At 35.3% G+C, this 22214-nt stretch overlaps 2 protein-coding genes across 3 annotated transcripts in view; one reads left to right on the forward strand and one right to left on the reverse strand.

The window, feature by feature from the left end:
- LOC137398633 (stAR-related lipid transfer protein 9-like) overlaps positions 1-14088 on the forward strand; it is a 51321-nt gene extending 37233 nt beyond the window's left edge. Inside the window, exons 9-14 of one of the 2 annotated variants that reach the window (XM_068084810.1) lie at positions 606-715; positions 2091-2223; positions 6398-6463; positions 7840-7979; positions 10394-10548; positions 13566-14088. In XM_068084810.1, coding sequence (XP_067940911.1) covers positions 606-715; positions 2091-2223; positions 6398-6463; positions 7840-7979; positions 10394-10548; positions 13566-13757 — 796 coding nt within the window. In that variant the 3' untranslated portion in view covers positions 13758-14088. The remainder of the gene's footprint in view (positions 1-605; positions 716-2090; positions 2224-6397; positions 6464-7839; positions 7980-10393; positions 10549-13565) is intronic. The other variant, XM_068084812.1, reaches the window with a different exon arrangement.
- A 2347-nt stretch (positions 14089-16435) lies between these two features.
- Positions 16436-22214, reverse strand: part of LOC137398537 (protein scabrous-like) — a 72244-nt gene continuing 66465 nt past the window's right edge. The window contains exons 18-19 of the mRNA XM_068084663.1: positions 19369-19482; positions 16436-17211 (exon numbers count right to left, since the gene is read on the reverse strand). Coding sequence (XP_067940764.1) covers positions 17069-17211; positions 19369-19482 — 257 coding nt within the window. The 3' untranslated portion in view covers positions 16436-17068. The remainder of the gene's footprint in view (positions 17212-19368; positions 19483-22214) is intronic.

Here is a 22214-nt window from a genome sequence, read left to right on the forward strand (position 1 = left end):
AAAATCAGCTGATAAACAGTGACAGGTAATGTAGTTGCACATTTCCAATGGATAATTTGAGTCAGCTAGTAACCTATTGCTAAAGTTACTAAGGAGAGCTGTGAGAGCAGGCATAAAATGACATTGAATCATACGCAGAGCGGTATGCGTATTTTCACCCATTTAGCGACATACATTGCCCAATAAGTCCAACTATCTCGTGTAGCGTAATTGGTAAAATATTTGCCTGGGGAATGAGTGGATCCGAGATCAAATCCAGCAGAAAACGGAGATTTCATTTCCAAATTTTAATAACTATAGCTGGACAAACTGAAACGCGCACGCGCGCGCACACACACAAATTTGGAGATTTACATATATAGAATATTAATAGTCAGACGATTCGATATTTCAAGTTTGCAATATCAAATCACGATATATCGCGATTTTATAGATAGTTTGCGGTATTATTATTATTTAAAAAAGACTTGCAAATTTTTGTTCAGATTTATTTGTGTAATTTGGCTTAAAAAGAAAATATTTTCGGTTTGTGACAATTAGTTATTACTTATTTATGTTATTAGTGTTTAATCAGCTAGTCTTTCATTTCTGTTTTTATCATTAAGTGGTTCTGATACTCCATCAGACTTATCTCCATCTTTGGAAACTGTCAGTGAGAGGAAGGAGCATGTAGAGGGATACAGTTCAGTCATATTTGTTCGCACACTCAGTTCAGGTTTGTCTTGCTTCTTCCTGTCTCTATGTTTAACCCACCCTCTTGATGGTCGAAATTTCACTGCCAATTAATTGCTTATCAGTTTGTGTTATGCAAGTGGATATTTATATTCATATATAGCCTGAGGAATGTAAAAGCGTGACACTGTCAGTGCCTGGAAATAAAGATGTGTCGACATTTACACTATATTATAATTCATATATAGATACATATAATAATATATGATAAGTAATACATATAATATATATGCTTTATATATTATATAATATATATAATAGTTTATTTATATATATTATTATAGTTATTGTTATAATTTATTTATATTTGTTCAAATATATAAAAATACATAAATATATATATATAGTAACTAAAAGTAGGTGCAAAAGCATATAAAAAGAGAACTCTACACTAAAAATCTAAAAGATAATTAGTGGAGTATGAAATATTTGAAAAAAATATTAAGAAGAAAATAAACTTTTGGTAATTGCTCTGCAACTTTGTTTCGTGCGCTGCACTCATCAGACGCGGTTGTACTAAAATCAGTTGTGTATATATATATATATATATATATATATATATATATATATATATATACATACAGTAATTTGACCTCAATTAATAGCTAGCGCACTTAGTGAAGTGTTACAGAGCTTTGCCAGCAGGTCAGCAGGTCAGCTAATAATCCAGGCAATGGTCTGACTAGTTTGTTTTGTTGTTAAAAGGAACTTGTGAGTCTTCACAAGTTTTAAATTGGGTGAAACTTCTTTTCTCAATAAGATTTACTTTGATGCTAGTAGAAGCGGATCTGTTTAGATTTTGCATTTTGTCATTACCAACAACCTTTTCTGCACCTTACCCTTAATGGGATGACTTCAGTGTTTGTATTCTGGTAGCTTTATGCTTCAAATCGCATGCCCAAAATAGTGGAGTCATTTTCAAATCTCTCACTTTTTTAGCAATGACCATGTTTGGGTTAAAAATCATTTCCGAGGTTATGTTCTCACTGTTATGAAATAAATGTATTTAGCGCCATCTAATAGAGTGCAAATATTTTGTTAAATATCATTTATATAATGCGGTATCTCTGAAATTTAAAAAAATATAGTTTTTGTAAAAAATGTCATTTAAGATGTACTTAGTACGTTCATAGCTTGTTGCATCCTCCTAGATATTTTCTATTTTTTCTTCTAGGAATGTGATGTTCTCTGATGCCAAACTTCTTGATTGGTTGGATTTTAGCATAGTCCTTCATGTATGACACTTGTCACTTCATGTATTACACTTGTCACTTCATGTATGACACTTGTCACTTCATGTATGACACTTGTCACTTCATGTATGACACTTGCCACTCAGTATTAAATTGTCTTTGTAGATGGTCAACAAGGTCTGATCGACTACAAAACACTTTCTAATACCTGTGCTGCTGACCTTCTTGCAGAGGTCATGGCTGCGACATCTTCCGCCCGTAAAGCCCTTAACAAATCGGAAACAAGCACAGGATGGGTGTATGTTGCTTATGTTTACCTAGACCATAACTCACTGCAGCTCATCTAAATAATTATTGTTTACCGACCTAATGAACTTACTTAATGATATCGGCGAGGCTGTTCGAGTTGTGATAATATGATATAACTAGCTGTGCTACCCGGCGTTGTCCATGTAATAGAAGAGTATTTGGACAGAAAATTTATTTGTATTTAACATATTACAACATTTGCCATTCTAACTTTCAAACTACATATCATGAGAAAAGTTTTCTGTCTTATAAACAATGAGAAGTAGTGAGAGTTTTGCTATTAGGCAGTTTAATAATGTGAGTGAACAGCTTTTCGTGACGTTATGGCATGACCCGCGTCATACGAAAAACAGTTAGGTATCGCTCTCATGTAATGCCCTATATCGGCAGGTAAGCAATTCGACTTCCATAGTCCCGTGGGCTAGGCATAAGACTTATGAACGGCTTGGTCCGAGATCGAATCCTCTTTGGTATGGAATATTTAATTCAAGATTTTATGATCTATAGCCGGATTTCCGACATATATACGACTTACTTTGAGAAATTTATATATAGATAAGTACCAACGCTTCACTGACACGCATTATTTTTTCTAGTCACCCTCTGTGCTGCTGCACAATTGTTTTGAGCTGTCATTAACTCTTTTGTTACCGTACTGCGATGTATCGGTTTATCAATCGGGTTTCAATTTTCTTTTCATTACGAAACCTACACATTAGCTAGACTAATCCAATTTTTTCCCCATCGAAACAACCTTATTGCCAATCACATGCAACCAATCAAAATTTTTTTTGCTAAGCGGTTCCATTTCTAATTATTTTTCAAAGCAGGAAAACCAGATTGCTGCCGTCATGGCAATAAGAAATTCACCGCGTTCATCCAATGCAAAAAAAGTGTCACAATTTTTTCGAGAGTGGGATTCACTAAACAATTTTATACTTATCTTGTAAAAAACTTTGTTCTGAATAGGATGCATTTTACAGTAAAACAATATCTGCATTGATTCTCGAGATATTGCATAAATACTATATATATATTGAATTTCCGAAAATCAGTTCGAATTATTTTGGTCAGAATAGCGATTTTAGCGCAGTCGTAAAAGAATTAATGACTGGCTTACGAACAATGACGTTAACATAACAGTTATGATGGTTATGTTATGAGCTATGATGGTATGTAAAAGAGTGAAAGAAGGCGCAGCGGTTGTAAACTCGTAGCATTTTGCAGAAATTATTACAGACAACTTTATTTGAATCAGGAGTCGTTTGCTCTTGAAGTAATGAATAACCATTTGACTGACTCATCTACTAGTAGCAGAGGAAAGTGTGAAGTGTTATCACTATTGTTATGTAACTGTCTATCTATTTCGCTAATCGTAAATTCACCAACAAATTATACACCACCTTAATTTGAATGCCCCCTCTATTTGAGCGCCACGCTTTAATTGAACACCACTTCTATTTGAACACCACTTCTATTTGAATGCCACTATTTGACATTCTTGATTCTCACCAACCCATAATAGCAAGTGATCAGTAGTAGAAAAGTGTTCACAAAACCGTACTTATAATGACTCGATGACATCAATAACAATTGATCCATTCATTGTTTCTGTTCATATCAAAGTCTGTTTCCAACTCCAAGTCCTCTCAATTTTTTGTTGTTAAAACTTCAAATGCAACACCATAGAAATATTTAGTAACTGGATCAAGCTAATAACAGTTGCTTTATTAACGCGGTCTTGATACTTTGATGTATGCGGGAAAAAGTTTTCACATTTACGATGGGATCCGTGTTACTCTGTAGTTTGAGGCTAACATTTTGAGGCTATTTTGATTACACGCGGTTTATCTTTATTCGGGCGAGAAGTATGTACATGTATTCTAAAATGCAACGCGTAAAAGATTTGCTTTCCAAAAATCTGTTTGTACGCTAATATCGACTAGCTCAGTTGTGCAGAAGACAGTTTGAGGTCAGAAGACACTGGAAGGTATCGAGCTGTCAGAAAAATATGGAAGGGTTTCAAATGAAAAAAACAATCAGAATGCAACTGGTCAAGCAAACGATGCTAGTATCTTCGGTTTAAAGTATTAATTTTTATTTCTGCATGTATTATTAATATGGTTTATGCCAGTTGTTCCTGAATATATACTGTAGCATTTGATTGATCATTATTATTATTATTTTAAAGCTTCTAAATTTGCTTATTTGTAGCATATTATTTGATAGCATTTATTACTGTAATATGAACTCGGCTTACAATGGATCGATGCTCGTAACTTCGTTTCTTTGCAATTAGAAAGCCAGTTTTTGTTGCAAACTGTAGCAAACACATCAACGAGTGCAGTGAGCTTTTATGCAATTTTTTTTAAATTTTGTTAAAAATGAAAATATACCTTCAAATCTAAAATGAAATAGAAAACTTACAAGCTGCAAAAAATTGCAACGCTGGCTATAAGATCATCGAAGGCTAATTGCAAGCAATAGATATCAACTAGTAGAGACATGTATCAGCTTCTCGTGTACATTTGTTTATAGATCTACGACAAGTTGGAGGTAAGTTAGCAAATTTGTTGCATGCAAAAGGTTTAATGTCGCTTCGCCTGGAGCAGAGTGCAAAATATAGACGACATTCGATTCGCCTGTGAACAGGTTAAATTTGTCTTCTCAATATTCTGATGATATGTTTGAAAATTACGATGCCACCCTTTATTTGTTCACCACCTCTAATAAACCGCCGTTCAAAGGGAAGGGTTGAAAAATAGAGCGCCATGGCGTTCCTAGGATGTCTTAGGACAAACCCCAAAACCAATGTTACTTTCAATATGATTAAATTTGTGTTTCTGTACATAATTTTCTAGTAACTTTTTTTTAGACTGACTAATGGTTGCTGTTTCTCAATGTGTTATCGTTATTCTAAGAGTGCAAAGGCCAGCAACCTTGAAATTTAATTCCTGTTTGTTTAAAGCTTGTTAAATGATTAGATAAATCACAAATTGCTCATTCAGATTCGTCCATTATTAGCTTCACAAAACCTTTAAAACAAATAATTAATTTTAATCTTTCACTACATTTGTTTGAAGTATGACGTATGCAGTAGTGAAAACATGCTTGAATGACCCTTTCTATAGAAGGCAGGCTGTGTAAGCAATTTTAGAGAACAGGCGTATCAGGTTTGTAAAATAAAACGAAGTTCTTTGAGGAGAACACAATCTTCTTTATTATAATTAGAGCTGTGCATGTCCTTCTATCCGAAACCAGGGTTAGAGGTTGGAAAAACACATCATACAAGATTTGAACCTGTAACATTGAGCTTGGTGATCCTACACTTTACTACTTTCACCAATCAGCATTTAGGATAATGAATGTTGTGCACATAGTTATTATCTGTGCTTTATCAACACTCCTGATGATCTCTCACAGCACGCTAGACTTCCAGCATACTAGTTTGGATGATACTACAAGTACTGTAGAGACCCGCATAATGTAAACCTCTGGTTACATAATTTCGGCATAATGTAAAATAATTTTTTTAAATTTTTTGCGTTATATTACAGTAAAAAAATCCATATGATGAAAAACTTCAAGTCGGCACAAGTTCTCGAATTCGATTAACGAGGAATAACGAGAGTCCCATAGTTTTGTTTTATTTCATCAAAAGATATGAAAACAGAAAAAACAACAAAAGAAAATAATGATGAGGCCCAAACTGCGCAGTAGCATTGCTAGTCAAGGCGCTGGGCCACAAGTTAACAGCGAGCAGCCAGAAACTATCTAGTCATCGCTCAACAGGTACAGCTTGAGGGCACGTCTAAAAGTGGGCCCACTTGCAACCCTACGCAGTTCATCAGGCAGAGCGTTCCATTGTGCTGACTGCTGATAAGACATTCTGCGATGACCTGAAGCAGATTTAGAGGGAGGTAGCTTTAGATTTAAAAAAGAGCAGCGAGTGGGATATTGATGAATGCCATGTGATTTAAGGTTGTAGAATAATTGATGAGGTGCAATGAGAGTTCGAAATTTATAGAGTTTATTCACAGTCAAAATTTAAGATTTTTGAAAAAGTGGGCGGATGTGTTCTAATTTGGGCTTGTTTAGGTTTGTCTTTTTGTTTGATGTTAAAGTGTCATTTTATTATGTAATTAAAAGTACCATTGTTGTAGATTAGACAGCACGGATAGGGATGTGGCAGTTCTCCGGAAAACTTCTAATTCTGGTAGCCTTCGCAGGTTAGTATGAGTTCTCTTATTGATGTCGATACACCAATGGGGTTAGTTGAGAAATATCTGCAGGTGAAGACAATTTCACTCACTGAATCATCTGTTATCTGTTTGTTGGTGCAATAGTGTGCTACAAATAATGCTGTAAAATATTATTGCTCACAAACAAATTGAAGTGTGTTGGAGGAGAAGGTCCCCTGGTCAGGTTAATAAATTTTGTATTTTATACATATATATAAAATACAAAATTTATGAATCTGACCGGGTTAACGTCTATTACAGCACACTTTATATATATATATATATATATATGTACCGTATTTTTCGGACTATTAACCGCACCCTTATATAAGCCGCATCTGCTCCTCTATTTTAAAAAAACTATTAATAAGACAATACATAGGCCGCACCTTTTGTATAGGCTGCAGAACTCATAATAGTGCTTTTTAACACAGCCACAACTTTGCCGGTTAAAACGAAACAGTACCGTTAGACACTGTACTGTTTTTTCTTTCACTGCTAGAGGCGCGCTAACTGGAGATTCCGGTTAGAGCGACCCCAGAATAGCCCCAGAAAAAACCACAGAATAGCCACAGCCTTTAAATAAGCCGCATGACTCAAAACGTCTGAAAAAAGTGGCGGCTAATAGTCCGAAAAATACAGTGTATATAAAGTGCCGTATATATACACTATATATATTTACACACAAAATGTATATTATGTATAATGTATATTGCGGTTGTCAATATATATATTATAATAATTAGAAATGTTTTTGTACTCGCAGACATAACCTAGAGGATACAATGCTTGAAAACTTGCTTCCTATAAATGTTTTGACTAGAACTGTGTTTGCTTTGAAATGCTCCTAAAATTGAGCATCTAAGCTAATCTAAGCTTACCAGTTAAGTAAGCTGTAAGTTTTGGCGTAATTTTATCTTTTGAACAACATTGTTACATTGGCTGTTCCTATTCAGGTTGGCCTGCAGCTATAGAGGTAGCAATTGAGCCTTTTCTGAAACATAAATATGCGCTGGAATGGGCAAACCGCTAGTGAATATGAAAAAAGCAAGCCACTCATTTAGTTTGGGAAGTAGTGTACCTATTTATATATAATCACTGGCATGCTAGTTTTTTGTTCAGTTTCGATTGTTAAACCAGAATTCTTGTAGCGGGAGAAAAAGATGAATTGACCCACATTCCTTAAGCTCTGTAGAAAACACCATTTTTTCAAATTTCTTACCAAAGGATCCCTCGACGGTTTTAACTGAAAACTGTATTTGAATGTCAGCCGCGCTGGTTGTCGGCGACTAGTTGTTAGTAGGTGTTATAGAGCACCTGTCAATTTCAATAATGATCAAATACAATTTGTCGATTTACTGCAGCTGGATAGGCAGGGGAATGATAAAAGAGAGTCCCGAGGTGGTGAGACAGGCCGTAGCTAATCCCTACAGCCGTTACATCTACGATGAGATGCTCAAAGATCTCACCATTCTGAGTAATCTTGATGATGGATTGAAATTGTGTGAGTTACCAACATTACATGAGCTTGAAGTAGGGCTTTGGGTCTGAGGAAGTTGATGGTCGTGATAAGGTCTCTTTGATGGATACCTGTCAGTGGTTGCCATTGTGTCAGTGGTTGTCATTGTGTTAGTTTTTGCATTCCGATAACCTTTAAGTTGTATAGAAAACGAAAAGGTTGGACATTCAAGGCTACATATCTATATGCATATATATTCTATTTCTAGATTTAGAATATATATGTACATAATTTATATATGTATATACATTATTATATTATTATATATATACATGTACATAAATATAGAATTTATATATACATAATTTATATATGTATATACATTATAATATTATATATATTATTATATATATATATAGAATTTATATATACATAGTTTATATACATATATACATCATATATACATGTACATATATGTGCATGTACATACATATATGCACAAAATGTACATATGGATATATATATATATATATATATATATATGTGTACATCTATATTTCTCAAAGAATGTCTGTTGGTGTGTTTGTATGTTTTCCAGCTATTAGTTTTAAAAGCTTGATAGTAAGAATTTCGTGTAAGGATGGATTCAAACACACGACTAATGCATCGACAAGTTTCATTGGCAGACGCTCTACTACTGAGCTAGGACACCATAGCGATCAGATAAGTTTTCATATAACGAAGACACCATGTGTGTGCTGATTATTTTAGCCTTGTGTTCACGAGTTGCGATGCTTCTGTTCAGAAATATTTTGGGACGTAAGTATATGCAACGCGATGCTTATTCTTTTTTCGTTAGGACTAAGTTATTCAGCCGCTCGATATCGTCAATAATTTATCTCGAACTTATAACTTGCCAACTATTACTGATTATATACAGTTCAACGGCTCTTGAACGCTTCAGTTCTCGACCAACTCGGCTATACACCAAAGATGTTGAGAATTGTTCATCTCGGATCTCGAACATACATTCGAGAGCATGCGCATTGAAATTGAAACAGCTCTGGAAACAACATGCGGACATTCGTTAACAAAAGGAGAATCAATTTACGCTTTATAAATTCTTTCCAAAAAACGAGGAACCATTTGGAACGAAGAGATTTGCCGAATATATTTACTAGAGAGATAACACCTCCAGTCGAGTTACCCTAAATTGTATGGAGGAGGATTATCCTTCAAAGATGTGAAGTAAATGTGCCATTGCTGTTTATATTTTCCTTTTCCTACAACTTTGATGTAGCTGATCTGTTGCATTTTTTGCTGTGTCATTAGCAGTTCTGCAATTTTTGTCATTGTATCTTAACCTTTAATGTTTTTGATGTTTTAAGAGCAAAACATACGGAATTTTTACTTTGGTTTTTTTCTATCATCTTAAACGGAAAACCTTTCATTAAAATTAAACATGATCTATATCTACCCGTTTTTATTTATAGTATGCAGTATACAGTACAGTTTATGGTGTAAAATAAAAAATATTTTACCGAAGTCGATTTCTTGCCTTGGAATGGATCAAAATTTACTTACATTCATTCTAATGGGAAAAATTGTTTCGGATCTCCAACAGCTCGGTTTTCGAACCGAGGTTCCACTGTACTTTGTTAAAATACATACGTCGCTGAAAGTTATGAAATTTTAAATTTACAGCGGTTTGAAAACATTTTCATTTGATTTATTTATTTTTAATTTAGTTGTCCTTCACACAAAATCAAAAGAATAGCTTCTGGTGGAACAGTAACCTTTTTATACCCACCCACTTCTATCCAAGAATTGTATGATTAATTCCAACATATTCAGGAATTATATTTTGTTTTCTCAGTTTGTTTTAATTGTATCATTACAAATCATCTTTATTGTAATTGTAGCAAAACCAACTTAATTTAGCTATTACTTGCTAATTATTCCACATTTACATTTAAACCCCTCTGTAGTCATTTTTTTTTTTTTAATTTATTTGGCCTGCACAAAATATTTTCCTCATGATATTAAATTTGAAAGCTACAGTTGTTTGACAAAGTTTAAAAACCTTTACAGTTGTTTTTATTTTCTCTCAAATTATTTCAACTACACTAAACACTTTTCTCATGATATGTAGTTTGAAAGTTAGAATGGCAAATGTTGTAATATGTTAAATACAAATCAATTTTCTGTCCAAATACTTTTTTTATTACTCGAGCAGCGCCGGGTAGCACAGCTAGTATGTACGTGTATGTATATGTACATACATATATATTCTGATGTATATATTAATCTATACATGCTTGTCCCCAAAAAACAAAAGTGCATTGGCACCATTGCTGCGACAGTCTGTCAACAATTACTTAACAATTACTAACTTCTGATAGTCAAATTTTACCAAGCGTACAACTCAGTAGACGTTGCTGAAATATTTTTATTTATAGTGAAACTTAACTACTCCGCAAGTCAAGTGTTGGGAAAAGACAGTCGTGAGTTTTACCTTCTCCAGGCTGAGCGGACAGAGGGAAAGAAGCGCCTTGTCACTCTATGTTCATTTCAGTCTCCGGAGCCTGAGACCAAAGAGTGTCCTCGGGGCAAGGTAAAATGATTCATTAGTAACTTTATGGCAGGCATGTTACACACTCCTGCCGAGTTAACCTCGAATAAATGAAAAACACCGTGTCAAGATAACTAAGATTTTTTGGAAGCTGACACAGATTTATGTACATATCAAGGAATTAGGTGATGATGACACGCTGAGCAAATTAATAAAACTTGCATAGAACCATACAGGACTTTTCAGGGAAAAACAACTTCAATTTATTTATTAAACTGGTTCAACTCTTTGAACCCTGGCCGTTCTTGTCAATATGTGTCAGTAACCCTGGGCAATTTGTCCAACGATCCGAAGTTTTTTGATTTTTATTAAATATGTCTAAAAATGCTCATAATGCAATAATATTTAGTAAAACACTAGTAAAAAAGTCGGGCAACCCACAGCAAATGTCATCAAACAGGAAAAAACAGTACTTCACTATTATTCGGGCTAAAACTTTAAAAGTTTGTACAATTTTAAAAAACTCGTAGAAACATTTACAGTAGTATCATATCCAATGGTCACATGTTCATCATCATTTCATGGCTCAAAATATACTGGATAATTATAGTTAGTATTATAAAATTCTTTATTTGCATCACAATTATTAATGACCTACCAACGAACGAGTTGTATCAATTTTTTTGTAATACCGCTCCAATAAAAAGTTTTTTATATTAACAAAGGAAGTAGATAAAGATATTTGAAAACTGTTAGAAATGGAAGTGAAATTTCGTTTATGCTGTTACTTAAAAACAGCTTTTATAAACAGACCTATGTGAATGTCGGAATTCTGGCCGTTAGGGATTCTGACACACCCTATGCAATGCCGGAAAGCTGGTCATTAGGGTTTAAAGGGTTAAACTCTTTGTTACAGGTACAAAGTACTTTTGCATTAAAATGTTCAAACATTTCTCATGTTGGTAAAGTTTCTTTTTCCACCTTAATTGGCTGATAATGTATTTGACTTTCTTTGATGATCAATTTGATTCATGGTTTGCAACTTTACAAATGGATTAGGATGCTACAAACTAAAATACAGTTTATACTCATGTATACATCGATAAGTATCCTTCATTTTTCGTGATGTCATTTTATCGTTGTTGGCCATCTTTATAGACAATTTTATCGTTAAAAACACGAAGCTTTTGCAATGATATTTTGAAAACAATGCTTTTGTTTGCAATTTTTTTATTATATTATCAAAACAACACCTAAAAGTACTAGTAAATAAAAGAAAAACGATCGTTTTCAACAAATATGGCGGCTTTTTCGTAAACGAGCACATGTGCAAACGACTTGATGACGTAAAAAAAACAATGGATTTTGCGACAATAATTTGCATTATTATAAATCATTGTATTATTATAGAGTTTTGCTATCCAAAATCAGAAATGTGAAAAATCTGGAAAATAATTTTTAAAAATTTCAGGTTTTTTACTCGATACAATAAATAAAGTTCCTTCATATATGTTTTAAACGAGGTTTGAAACGGCTCGCTTTGGTATTATTACTGAAATGACTGTGCGCTAAATCGTGAGTTAAGCATTGCCAGTTCTCAATCGCATCTTTTCCTCTGTAGCTAGTAAACAAACATTAAGCAAATATTGATAGAGTTATTCATAGAGTCTATTTAATATTTACGGTTGTAAAATTTCGCTTAACACTTTCTTAACGTTTTACCAAATATATTACATGTTAAATCTAAAACTAGTCGTTGGCAGTACAGCGCAACATGTTATGATTAAAATTGCTTTTGTAAGCTTGCTTACTGGTAATATACCGTATTTTCCCTGATATTTGATACAGGTGATTCTATGAAGTAACTTTAAATTGATATGATGAAGTACCATTATTATTATGAGTGTATGTTAAGACTGCGTACCACGATGTGTACATTGCATGTATAGTAACAGAGTTTTCTATTCATATTAACATTTTATTTGACTCGGAAGCCACAAGTCCATAAACACTACTCGTGTATAAGTCGACCACACAATTTTTACCCTAAAATTGTCTCTCAGAAACTTGACTCATCCACGAGTATATGCAGTCATTCGTTGCCTGCTGTTAGTGTATTCGGAGCGATGATTTATTATGCTACGCTCACCAAATTTACAATGAGCCAAAATAATCTTGGGTTTAGACTGCATCTGTTTTGGAATGTTGCGAGCAATGGTAGCCGGTTCTGACCAATCATGGGCTGCTGAACCAACTACTGATGGGAAGATCGCTGTTGCCATGTAGCCCACTTCCTCCAATGACATTCTAGGTTTATCGTTGAGTGTTAATTCACTCTTCGGCTAATCATGGTTGGGCAAGTTATATTTTGTTAGAAATACGAACCATAATCGTAGATCGTCATGTGTAATAAGAATATACAGTTATTCTTGAATTCATCAAGGTGGTCAAGTGTTGCAGCTGTAGCGTGCCCGGCTGCAAAATGAAATATCCTAGTTCAATTCCTGCGAGAGGTTATCTTTTTTCCATAATGCTTTTAGCGTGGCTTTGAACAAACAGACACAACTGTAGTTATAGTAAAGGTTACTACCGATTTTTGTTTTTCATTGCTAATGAGAATAAAAAAGTTGTTAAGAATGACCTCAATCAATCTCTTGGTCAATAAAAAGTCTGCATAACATGAAAATGCATCAAGTATGGTGATGAAAACATCAGTGCAAATGCTCAAGCTGAGTCATGGCTTAACTCAGCGATTGACAACTGTAAACAGGTCAGTGATTGACAACTGTAAACAGGTCAGTGATTGACAACTGTAAACAGGTCAGTGATTGACAACTGTAAACAGGTCAGTGATTGACAACTGTAAACAGGTCAGTGATTGACAACTGTAAACACATCAGTGATTGACAACTGTAAACAGGTCAGTAACTGACCACTGTAAAGTACCTGTGCAGCCAGTAAGGATTTAGGAAATGCTTGAACGCTGGATACGAACTAAGCTGGTAACAAAAGGTCAGAAAGTAGCTATTGTTAATGTAATTTTGCCGTCATGCTTGCAGTTTGGCACGAGTGGCTGGATCATTGAACCAGTGGTGAGCAAGAACAAACATATCTACTCTATGGTAACCTACCTATCCCAGATCGATCTCGGTGATTTATCAACTTCTGGTGCTCTTCAGTTTGACGAGGATTTCGTTGCGAAACAACCAATTGCAATAGCACACCTTCGGGAATATCTAACCAATAAATAATGCAGGCTATAGTACACATGGATTAAATTGTGCTTGTGCAATGAATTCTGGGATGTTTGCAAATTAATTCTGGGACATGTGCAACGAATTTTGTGCGCTGTGTTAACTCTACTATGTATTGATTCTACCTCTAAATTTGACAATTATCACAAATTCTATGTATCAATTTCATCAACTGAGATGTTTTCTCTGGTTTCTATGCATCTATATCTCTATGCATCTGAATAGTCGTAATGCTGTAAGCCTATCATTGACATTGAGATTGTTCCATTTGCGCCCTTTTTTATAAACATGATGTCTTAAGGAATAGACAGCTCTGTATGTATTCTTACGGATTATCTTTTCATTATGTACTCGTAGTCTGTGTGCTGTGTCGACTAAAGGCTGGTTCACACTATATCACCACATCTCAGCATTTATGCCACAATGCCTTCGGGGATCGTCGGTGATAACAATGTTCAGACTATCACAAACCCATCCGCGTTTGCATCAATAAATACCCCGTGGCGTAGTGTTCTCACGTTTCTTCTTAAATTTTTGCAAAGAAACCTTTGTTTTCGAGTGCCTGAAATCAAAAACTAATCTCGCAGCAATGGTCATAAATGGAAATAAATAATTCACGCTAACAGCGACCACGAATTACCATCGACAAAATGGTTCACATTTGAAAGGCGGTTGTCGATGCTTGGCAAAGTATCGGGAAAGTTTGACAGTTGCAAACGTTCCCGACATGTCCGTGATGCTGCGTCGATGCCGTCGGTCACGGTTCACATAATCGACGATGAATGCTGAAAGGAAAAACGCTGACTAATGGCGAAATAGTGTGAACCAACCTTTAAGAAATAGACAGTTCCATATGTATGTATATTTTCATTATGTACTTGTAGCCTGGTAGCCTTCGCCGCTGTGTGTTGATGAAGCCACAGAAATATCACCACAATTATTCTCAAATGTCTGGTGGTCCGTTAGTACGGTTGTTAGTGTGTTGGTCTACCAAACTTAATGTCGTGAACTCAAATTCTGGTTTTAGCAATCTATCGTCTCAACCTTTGACCTGTGCTTTTAACAGACATGGTAAAAATCAACTTATTCTGCTAAGGTAGTAGAATAAGTAAGCTTCTAAGTCTGCTAAGGTAACCTCAGAAGAGCTAGTTGTCTTGTTTTATATAACTATTGCTCCATCATTTATGTTCTTTAGAGATGCACCTGGCTCAAAATTGTCAGGCAGTACATTTGCGTAACTAATTTGAGTAACTTACGCTAGTCTAAATATTTACTATGATAAGAGCCGTGCAGCCAGCTTGTGATCGTTACGCGTCATGAGCTCTCATGCAATCATCTTACGATACCTTTGGCAGGCCTGTATTCATTGGTTGCAAGTTGGGGCGGCTAATGTTAGGCAACTAGTTATGAACTCCTGGGGGTGTGGAGGGGGATGGTGTAAGCCCCCAACAGGTTTCTCTTATGTAGGGTCTCAGCCGGGCCTCTCATGTAAGTTTTAAAAAATTTTATCGAAAAGTATCAACATTTTTCGAGATTTACTGTTTTAAGTGATGTGACTGACGAGACATTTTTAAATTAAAATAAACAAAACTTGATCGCAGTTAAAACGCTCAGAAAAAAGACATCTTTTTTATAGCGTTTTAACAAAGATCAATTTTGCCCATTTTATTTTAAGTTCATACGGAGGTTTTCACGCTTTCGATGGGACATGGCCAAGCGGCTGTTTGGTAAAACTTGATATTTTACAAACCTTTATAAAAGTTGTTAACAAGAATATTTTGCCACTGATGATGATAATAATGACGCCTAAGAACTACTAAAAGTTGATGTTTGTCTCTATGGCTTCGAATAAAGTGATATTCTACAGCGATAAAAACCGTCTCCATAGCCGTTAAGCAAATAGCTTTTCGAATAAATGATGTTGAGGTCGAGTTATCTGAAGCAATTTATCATTGCGTGTGAACAGACCAAACAAATCCGTTCGAGTTAACCTTGTATTTGAGATGAAATGTTACATTTTATCCGAGGGCGAGTTATCCGAGTTTGACTGTACTTAGCCGCAGAAAGTTCCTAAAAAGTTGGGGCGGCTCAGCCGCCCCAGGGAATACGGGCCTGACCTTTGGGTTTCTTACGCATACCCTAGAGGGATAAGAGAAATAAAACACCGAAAACATATTTGGTGGTGTTTATTATATTTCATATTATCATATTTTGTGGTGTATTATGTGCGTGTTGCAGTCAGCGAAAGGTTGTGGCTTTACAGATTTATTCTTGATAACCATAAAACTACAATTCAAACAATTTACTACGGCAACATTTCTATCAACTTTTAAATGTATTAAAAATTACTTGTCAATAGCAACCCATACATTCATTTAACAAAACACTGTTTCATGTTTTACTAAGGTTTACCGCAGACACTCGTCACTGATTAAACATTGTAATCTTATTCTTTTCTACATAAGACTTGCGCGAAATCCGTTATGATTACCAATGGAGCGACGACATAACATCGCAACCAAGCAGCATAGACGGAAGAGAACAACTCCCTATAAGTGCAGCTGATGCATCAGGTGCAGTACGTCTTGTAACAAGCTGTTGTGTTGCTCGCCCGCTCGACGGGGTGACAACTCCGCAAAAACAACAGTTTGTCAAGACAGGCTAATTGGGATCGCGAACTTTCAAAGATGTGTCAACATGTATGAACTTATCTATTATCACTGTACCCAACTTAATTATTTCCAGTGGAGGTGAAATCGCCATTTTTTTTAAATCATGAAGGAATAGCAGTTGGATTCTGAAATGAAGTCCTCTATTGCATACGCACAGGGAATCCAAAACCACCCTAGCGACGAGCTTGGGATGGATTTGCAACCAATTTTACCAAGTGACTATTTGTAAAGCCATTACAAATGTTATATTTTGTTTACCTACATGCAAACCGTTTTAGACCTCGTCCAACAAAAAGGGATTACATAATTTACAATGTGATAGTTGACAAAATAATGGCTGCTACACCAACTTCGTTTGGCAGAGTATAGTTACACAGACATGAGTAATGCATAGACATACTTATAGTCACATAGACATGGGTAAGACTTTTTGTTATAGATTAAGATTTTATAAAATTGATTGATAAAAACAAGCACAAAGATAATTGCACTTGGTGAGTATAATGATTATGTAAAAAACTGGAGTTATTCTCCCTTGTGACTAGATTAAATGAGTTACTCGTAATCTCTTCGGAGAGTTGTGTTACCTAAAGTTATCTAGTAAAATAAACAGTTCTAACATGACATGTACTGGGTTTATCTGCCTGAGTGATGCCTAGAAATTTTGATGGAGGTCTGCCTGAGTTCCATCCATCTGTCGGATTCATGGTTGAACCAGATGATCCCAACCGTGTGCCGACCATTAAGGTTGCAATATTGGCAGTGCTTGTACCACCAACCTGGAATGAGATAACATATTTATAGTACAAAACAATCGAAATTTTTAATCTTTAGAATATCATTATACTTCAATTATTTTTTGTCGATTTCCATCTTAAAACATCCTGCCAGTCAGATCACCTCAAACATCAAAAACAGTCGCAAATGATAGAAAACACCGACACTTTCTGATAAAATCTATGAACAATTTGTATGTAAATTCTTCTCTAAAGCGCCTATGATAACAAGTAAGGTCCAAACACACTAGGCGATTTTATCGCGAGCGTCATGAGGAGGGCGGAGATATCGCTGGCGTGTGCATAAACACACTTGAGCGATTCACTAGCATACAATATAATTGGCACGCCCACAAACTGCCAAAAAAATTCTGTATCATTAGTTTCTTCGGATGTTAATAAATCTAGGTTAGTCAATATGGCGCCGTCTAGGCGACAACGTAAACAACTTACGCATTTGTTATTAAACCTATCTCACTTTCATGGATTGTACACTGCCTACACTACAAGGAGACATAAGAAAAAACGATTATTGTATTTTTAACTAATATTTTTTACTATTTTTAAACATATTTCATTTTGTAGTAGTTTTTTATACTTAATATATTAAATATTTACCGTTCTCAAGGTGGTCAACCTGCGCAACGATTGACTCCAAATGTTGGTTTTCAACTCAGATTTTTGTAATTTTGTTTGTTATGGTGTACAGGACTGGGAGGGCGATTATTAAATTTATGAACAATCCCGTGTTTGTTCTGAAGATGTTTCAATCGTAACAAAATAGCAAATTGTCGCTGCTGTACGTTGGTGAACAGCGATAAGAAATAATTACCCGCCATAAAGTTGCATTCTGGTAAAAGCCAACCAATCGAAATGGATCTCGCTAGCGATAAAGTTGTGTAGAGAAAGTCTAACGTTATCGCTCTGCATGAGCACGCTGAGTGAATTCTAGCGCAGATTAGCGCCACACAGCGCGATATCGCTCTAAATATCGCCTAGTGTGTTTATACCTTTAGCCAACAGCAGCAACTAAACATGTCGTTATTTGTGCGCTCAGTCAGTTTTATTTCTATTTTTGTATTAGTCAGTTTTATTTGTTCTTATGGATTCTATTTTCAATTTATTTTTAAGTTCTACTAAAGTTTACAACAGAGACTGGTGTTGTAAACTAGTGTGTTTATACCTGTACAGTCAAACCTCAAAACAAGAAGTCAATCCGTTTACATGCATATGCTCGATTGCAAAACTTGTATTTTAGAGCCATTCAGATAAGAATGCCTAATATTTCATTCATTCCAGAGCACAAAAAACTGTCAAATGTTCTATACTCAATTTGAATATTTCCATCATTTTCATATTCTAGTTTTAACTTCTATCACCTTTTACACTTCTACATCTAAAATTGTAATATAAAATATTATAAAATAATATCATGAGAAATGTCAGACATCGTACAAATTCAAGACAAATCTTTGCTCAAATTTGAGGCTGTAGGTGCAAAGCCGATTGCAAGTTGAGGTTTGACTGGGTGAAGACCCTTGTGAGCAAATATTTTTCTGGGCAAGTAAGTGATGGATTTGGTCCTTAAATTTCATGAGGAACTAAAAGCTCAGACTGTATTTGAGCAAGCATCCTGTTAATATACTGTGAAAATACTGTGATGCTTCCACATCGAGTTGTGAATGTGGAGGCTAAGTGTCAATGTGAAAATTGATGTTTTGTCCAAACCATTATTAGATTTGTCTCCTCTATATTTCCAATGAATGCAGAAATAAAAGAGGACAACTCTTAAATAAATGTACCCATAACTAGTGCAGGTGGGCAGATTAAGCTACCTTTGTTCGAGTAGTCATGGATTGTTTAGATCACCCATGTTTAGTTCATATTAAAAAGTAACTAACAATGAGGATTTGCCGGTCTCTATCACAATATGAAGACTTTCACGAGAATCTCGTGAATACATATGAAATTTGCATACGCAATCATTATTTTTCATTTTCAACTCACAAAATAATAACTACGAGCAATGATGCTATGAACAGATAACTCCTACATAGATTGATAATTTAACCAGATACTTTATGAATTTACTAATGACAAATCTGCAGCATTGTGACACCTAAAAGCAAAGCTAAACAGCAATGACCTCTCCAAACTTACCAGCAGTGTAGAACTGAGCGCAGTGAGTGGAGCTCAAGTCGTTATCTACATCTGGTGTGCTGAAACTCATATCACTGCTGTGCTGTAAGCTATCGGTGGCATTGCCCGAGTATCCTACAAGACATATGGGAGAGATCTATGAAACCATGATAGCTATATGAATGACATAAATGATATGGTGGTGCCAAAGGACGTCGGAATATGTTGATGATGATGCGGAATAGTCGCCATACCTGGAAACATTAAAACTGTTTCATGAACTGGGATCGGTAATACGCACTACTCATTGAGCGACTGCACAACGAAAAGAATTATGAAAGACTGTACCGGGAAAGTACAGTGAGACCATTAGACGGAAATGTACTATTTTCTCCTTGAATTTTATAGAAATCATAGTTTTACTGTGCTTGCAATACATAAAATATATTTATTAGTAGCCATTTTTGTTACCATATTCTCAACACCATAGGGCACACTGTATCATAGGGTGCAGTCTTAATTCTGTGGTCTATTCTGTACTTAACCAATATATAAAGCGCACTATACTATAAGATGAAATTTATAACATTTGCAAATAAAGCACCAGCAAAGGCAAACACACGTTTCAAAAATTTCTGCCTCCTCATGAAGCGAAAACACAATGAGACAGATTTCCTTGGAAGCGCTCAATATCTAGTTCTGCAATCGCAAGTCTTCAGTCACATGGTGACAGTCGAATTGCTCTGTCTGGCTGTTCGCTGTTTCACAGCCCACCGTTCCAGTTGATCTTTTAGCTCTGGCCAACAAATCGCTTTGTTGGCCAGAGCTGGAAAAGTTGGCCAACAGAGACTACGCCAATACTCGGAGTAGTCTTCTCACTGGTCGTGGTTCAATTTCCTGCTTTTCCCGTTTTCTGACCACTGACTCATTTACAGTAAAATGTCTCGCAGCTGCTCAATTGCCATTTTAGCCACAGATTGGACAGCCTGCAGTTAAAACTGAGCTTTACAAGCACTTGCTATTTTAGGGGGTTTTAAATAAGTACATGAATAGCTGTTAGCAGCGCACCTCTGCTGCATACTTTAGATGGAGTTTTCGTTGTATTAAAGGGAAAAGTTCGGCGAACTGATGAGAGTAGTGCACTTACTAAAGTTACCCAACAGATTGTAGAAGTCAGTCCACGCACAGGGCGCAGTGTATTAAAAGGCACATAGTGCTTTTTTTAATCCAAACCTTTCTAGTGTACTTGATGTTGCAAAAAATATGATAATTTTATTCATAACTGCTTGTATTCAGATTGACTCCATTGATATATTAACTCCATTTTAGCCTGGATTACAGGTCCTCCAATCAGCGAATCATGACATTCAATTGACTGACAGTTAGTTTGATAGAAGCACAGGCTAGAATAAGTGTGTCACTTATGCTAATAGACATGATTTCATGTCGGTAGCAGCAAATGTTCCAGATAAAGCTAAGTCCATGTTTGGCCAAAAGAATTACAGGGAAAAGAAAACTTTTTAATTTGAAGTTGTGTTCTCCTGACAAGATTAACAAGTTGTACTAATAGTGATGTATTCTCATACAACCTTTTCTATGATCAATTGTAGCAAACTGATAAAATTTATTACAATGCTGTAACTCAATTACAAACTGGTTGTTCCTATTCTAGCCAACTCTGATAATCCATAATATCTATCAGCCATAAGTTTAGTGAATACTCATTCCCTAGAGCCAAAACCTTTTACAAAATATAGGCGACAAAACATACAATCGTAGGTCATGATCAGGCTACAGCTAAACACCTGCTCCAGCCAATCACATCAACATACAATATTTCCAATCTACAGTTTGTAAAAATATTCGACTCTGCATTTAAAGTAATTTCCGACACACGATATTTGAAATTGTTTAAACAACACAATTCATAAGTAAAAGCAAAAGTCTGAAGGTGAAAACCAAAAATAAAATATAAAGATTATATAATACTACAATAATAAAATATCTCTAAGCTATGCCAGTTTAGATTTCACCTCTAAGTTACTAATCAGTTATTCTGAGTCTTTATGACCATCTCTATTCTCCCTCAAGTCCGATCTCACACTAGCCGGCCTCTAATAAGGTAAAATACCAAAGAAAAACATAATTTTTATCTTTTTTATATTAATAATACTTGTAGTTTCTAATATAACACACTTGCATTATTGCTAGTTGCATAACAAATGTCTCCTCCGTTCTTTTTATGTGTTTTCATGATAATTTTCAAGACTCTCCAGCCTGGGCATAAGATAATTCAGGGAGTTGTGTTCCCATCTGATCCTCTGAGTAAACTCGGCTGCAGTCTAGCTTTGGTTTTTAAACTTTTGGTTAATGTAGTATTATGAAATTCTGGTCGCTTTGTGCGTGGTACATGCTTGGTATAATTCCCTAGTTTCGAGTCAAGTGAACTTTTAGTTTTTGAGATATTGTCACAAGAACGAGGGCACTTCTAATAACTGAATGAACGACGAAAAATGGCTGCTGGCAGGACATTAATTCTAATGATTGACATTTTTAGTAAAGGATCAAAAATAGACAAAGCTCCTCAACAACAAGAACTTTACAATAGAACTATTTGTTTTTCTATTCATAACAAATGTGCACACTCTATTAGACTCAGTGTACTGCCAGCGTGTTTCTTCAGTTATCTATAAAACATCACATCTATGAAAGAGTGTGGAAAACTATTTGCTCTATTTGATTTTTTTTCCATTTAGTTCTGCAAGCATGGAACTTCAATACGATATCCAGTTTGAAAAAGAATTGTGCTATCATGGTTAATAGAAAGTTTTTAATATGGCTAAGGTTCAGGAGACTTGCTTGTACAT

Source organism: Watersipora subatra, chromosome 6 (assembly GCF_963576615.1).
Source record: "Watersipora subatra chromosome 6, tzWatSuba1.1, whole genome shotgun sequence".
Taxonomy (NCBI): Eukaryota; Metazoa; Bryozoa; class Gymnolaemata; order Cheilostomatida; family Watersiporidae; genus Watersipora; species Watersipora subatra.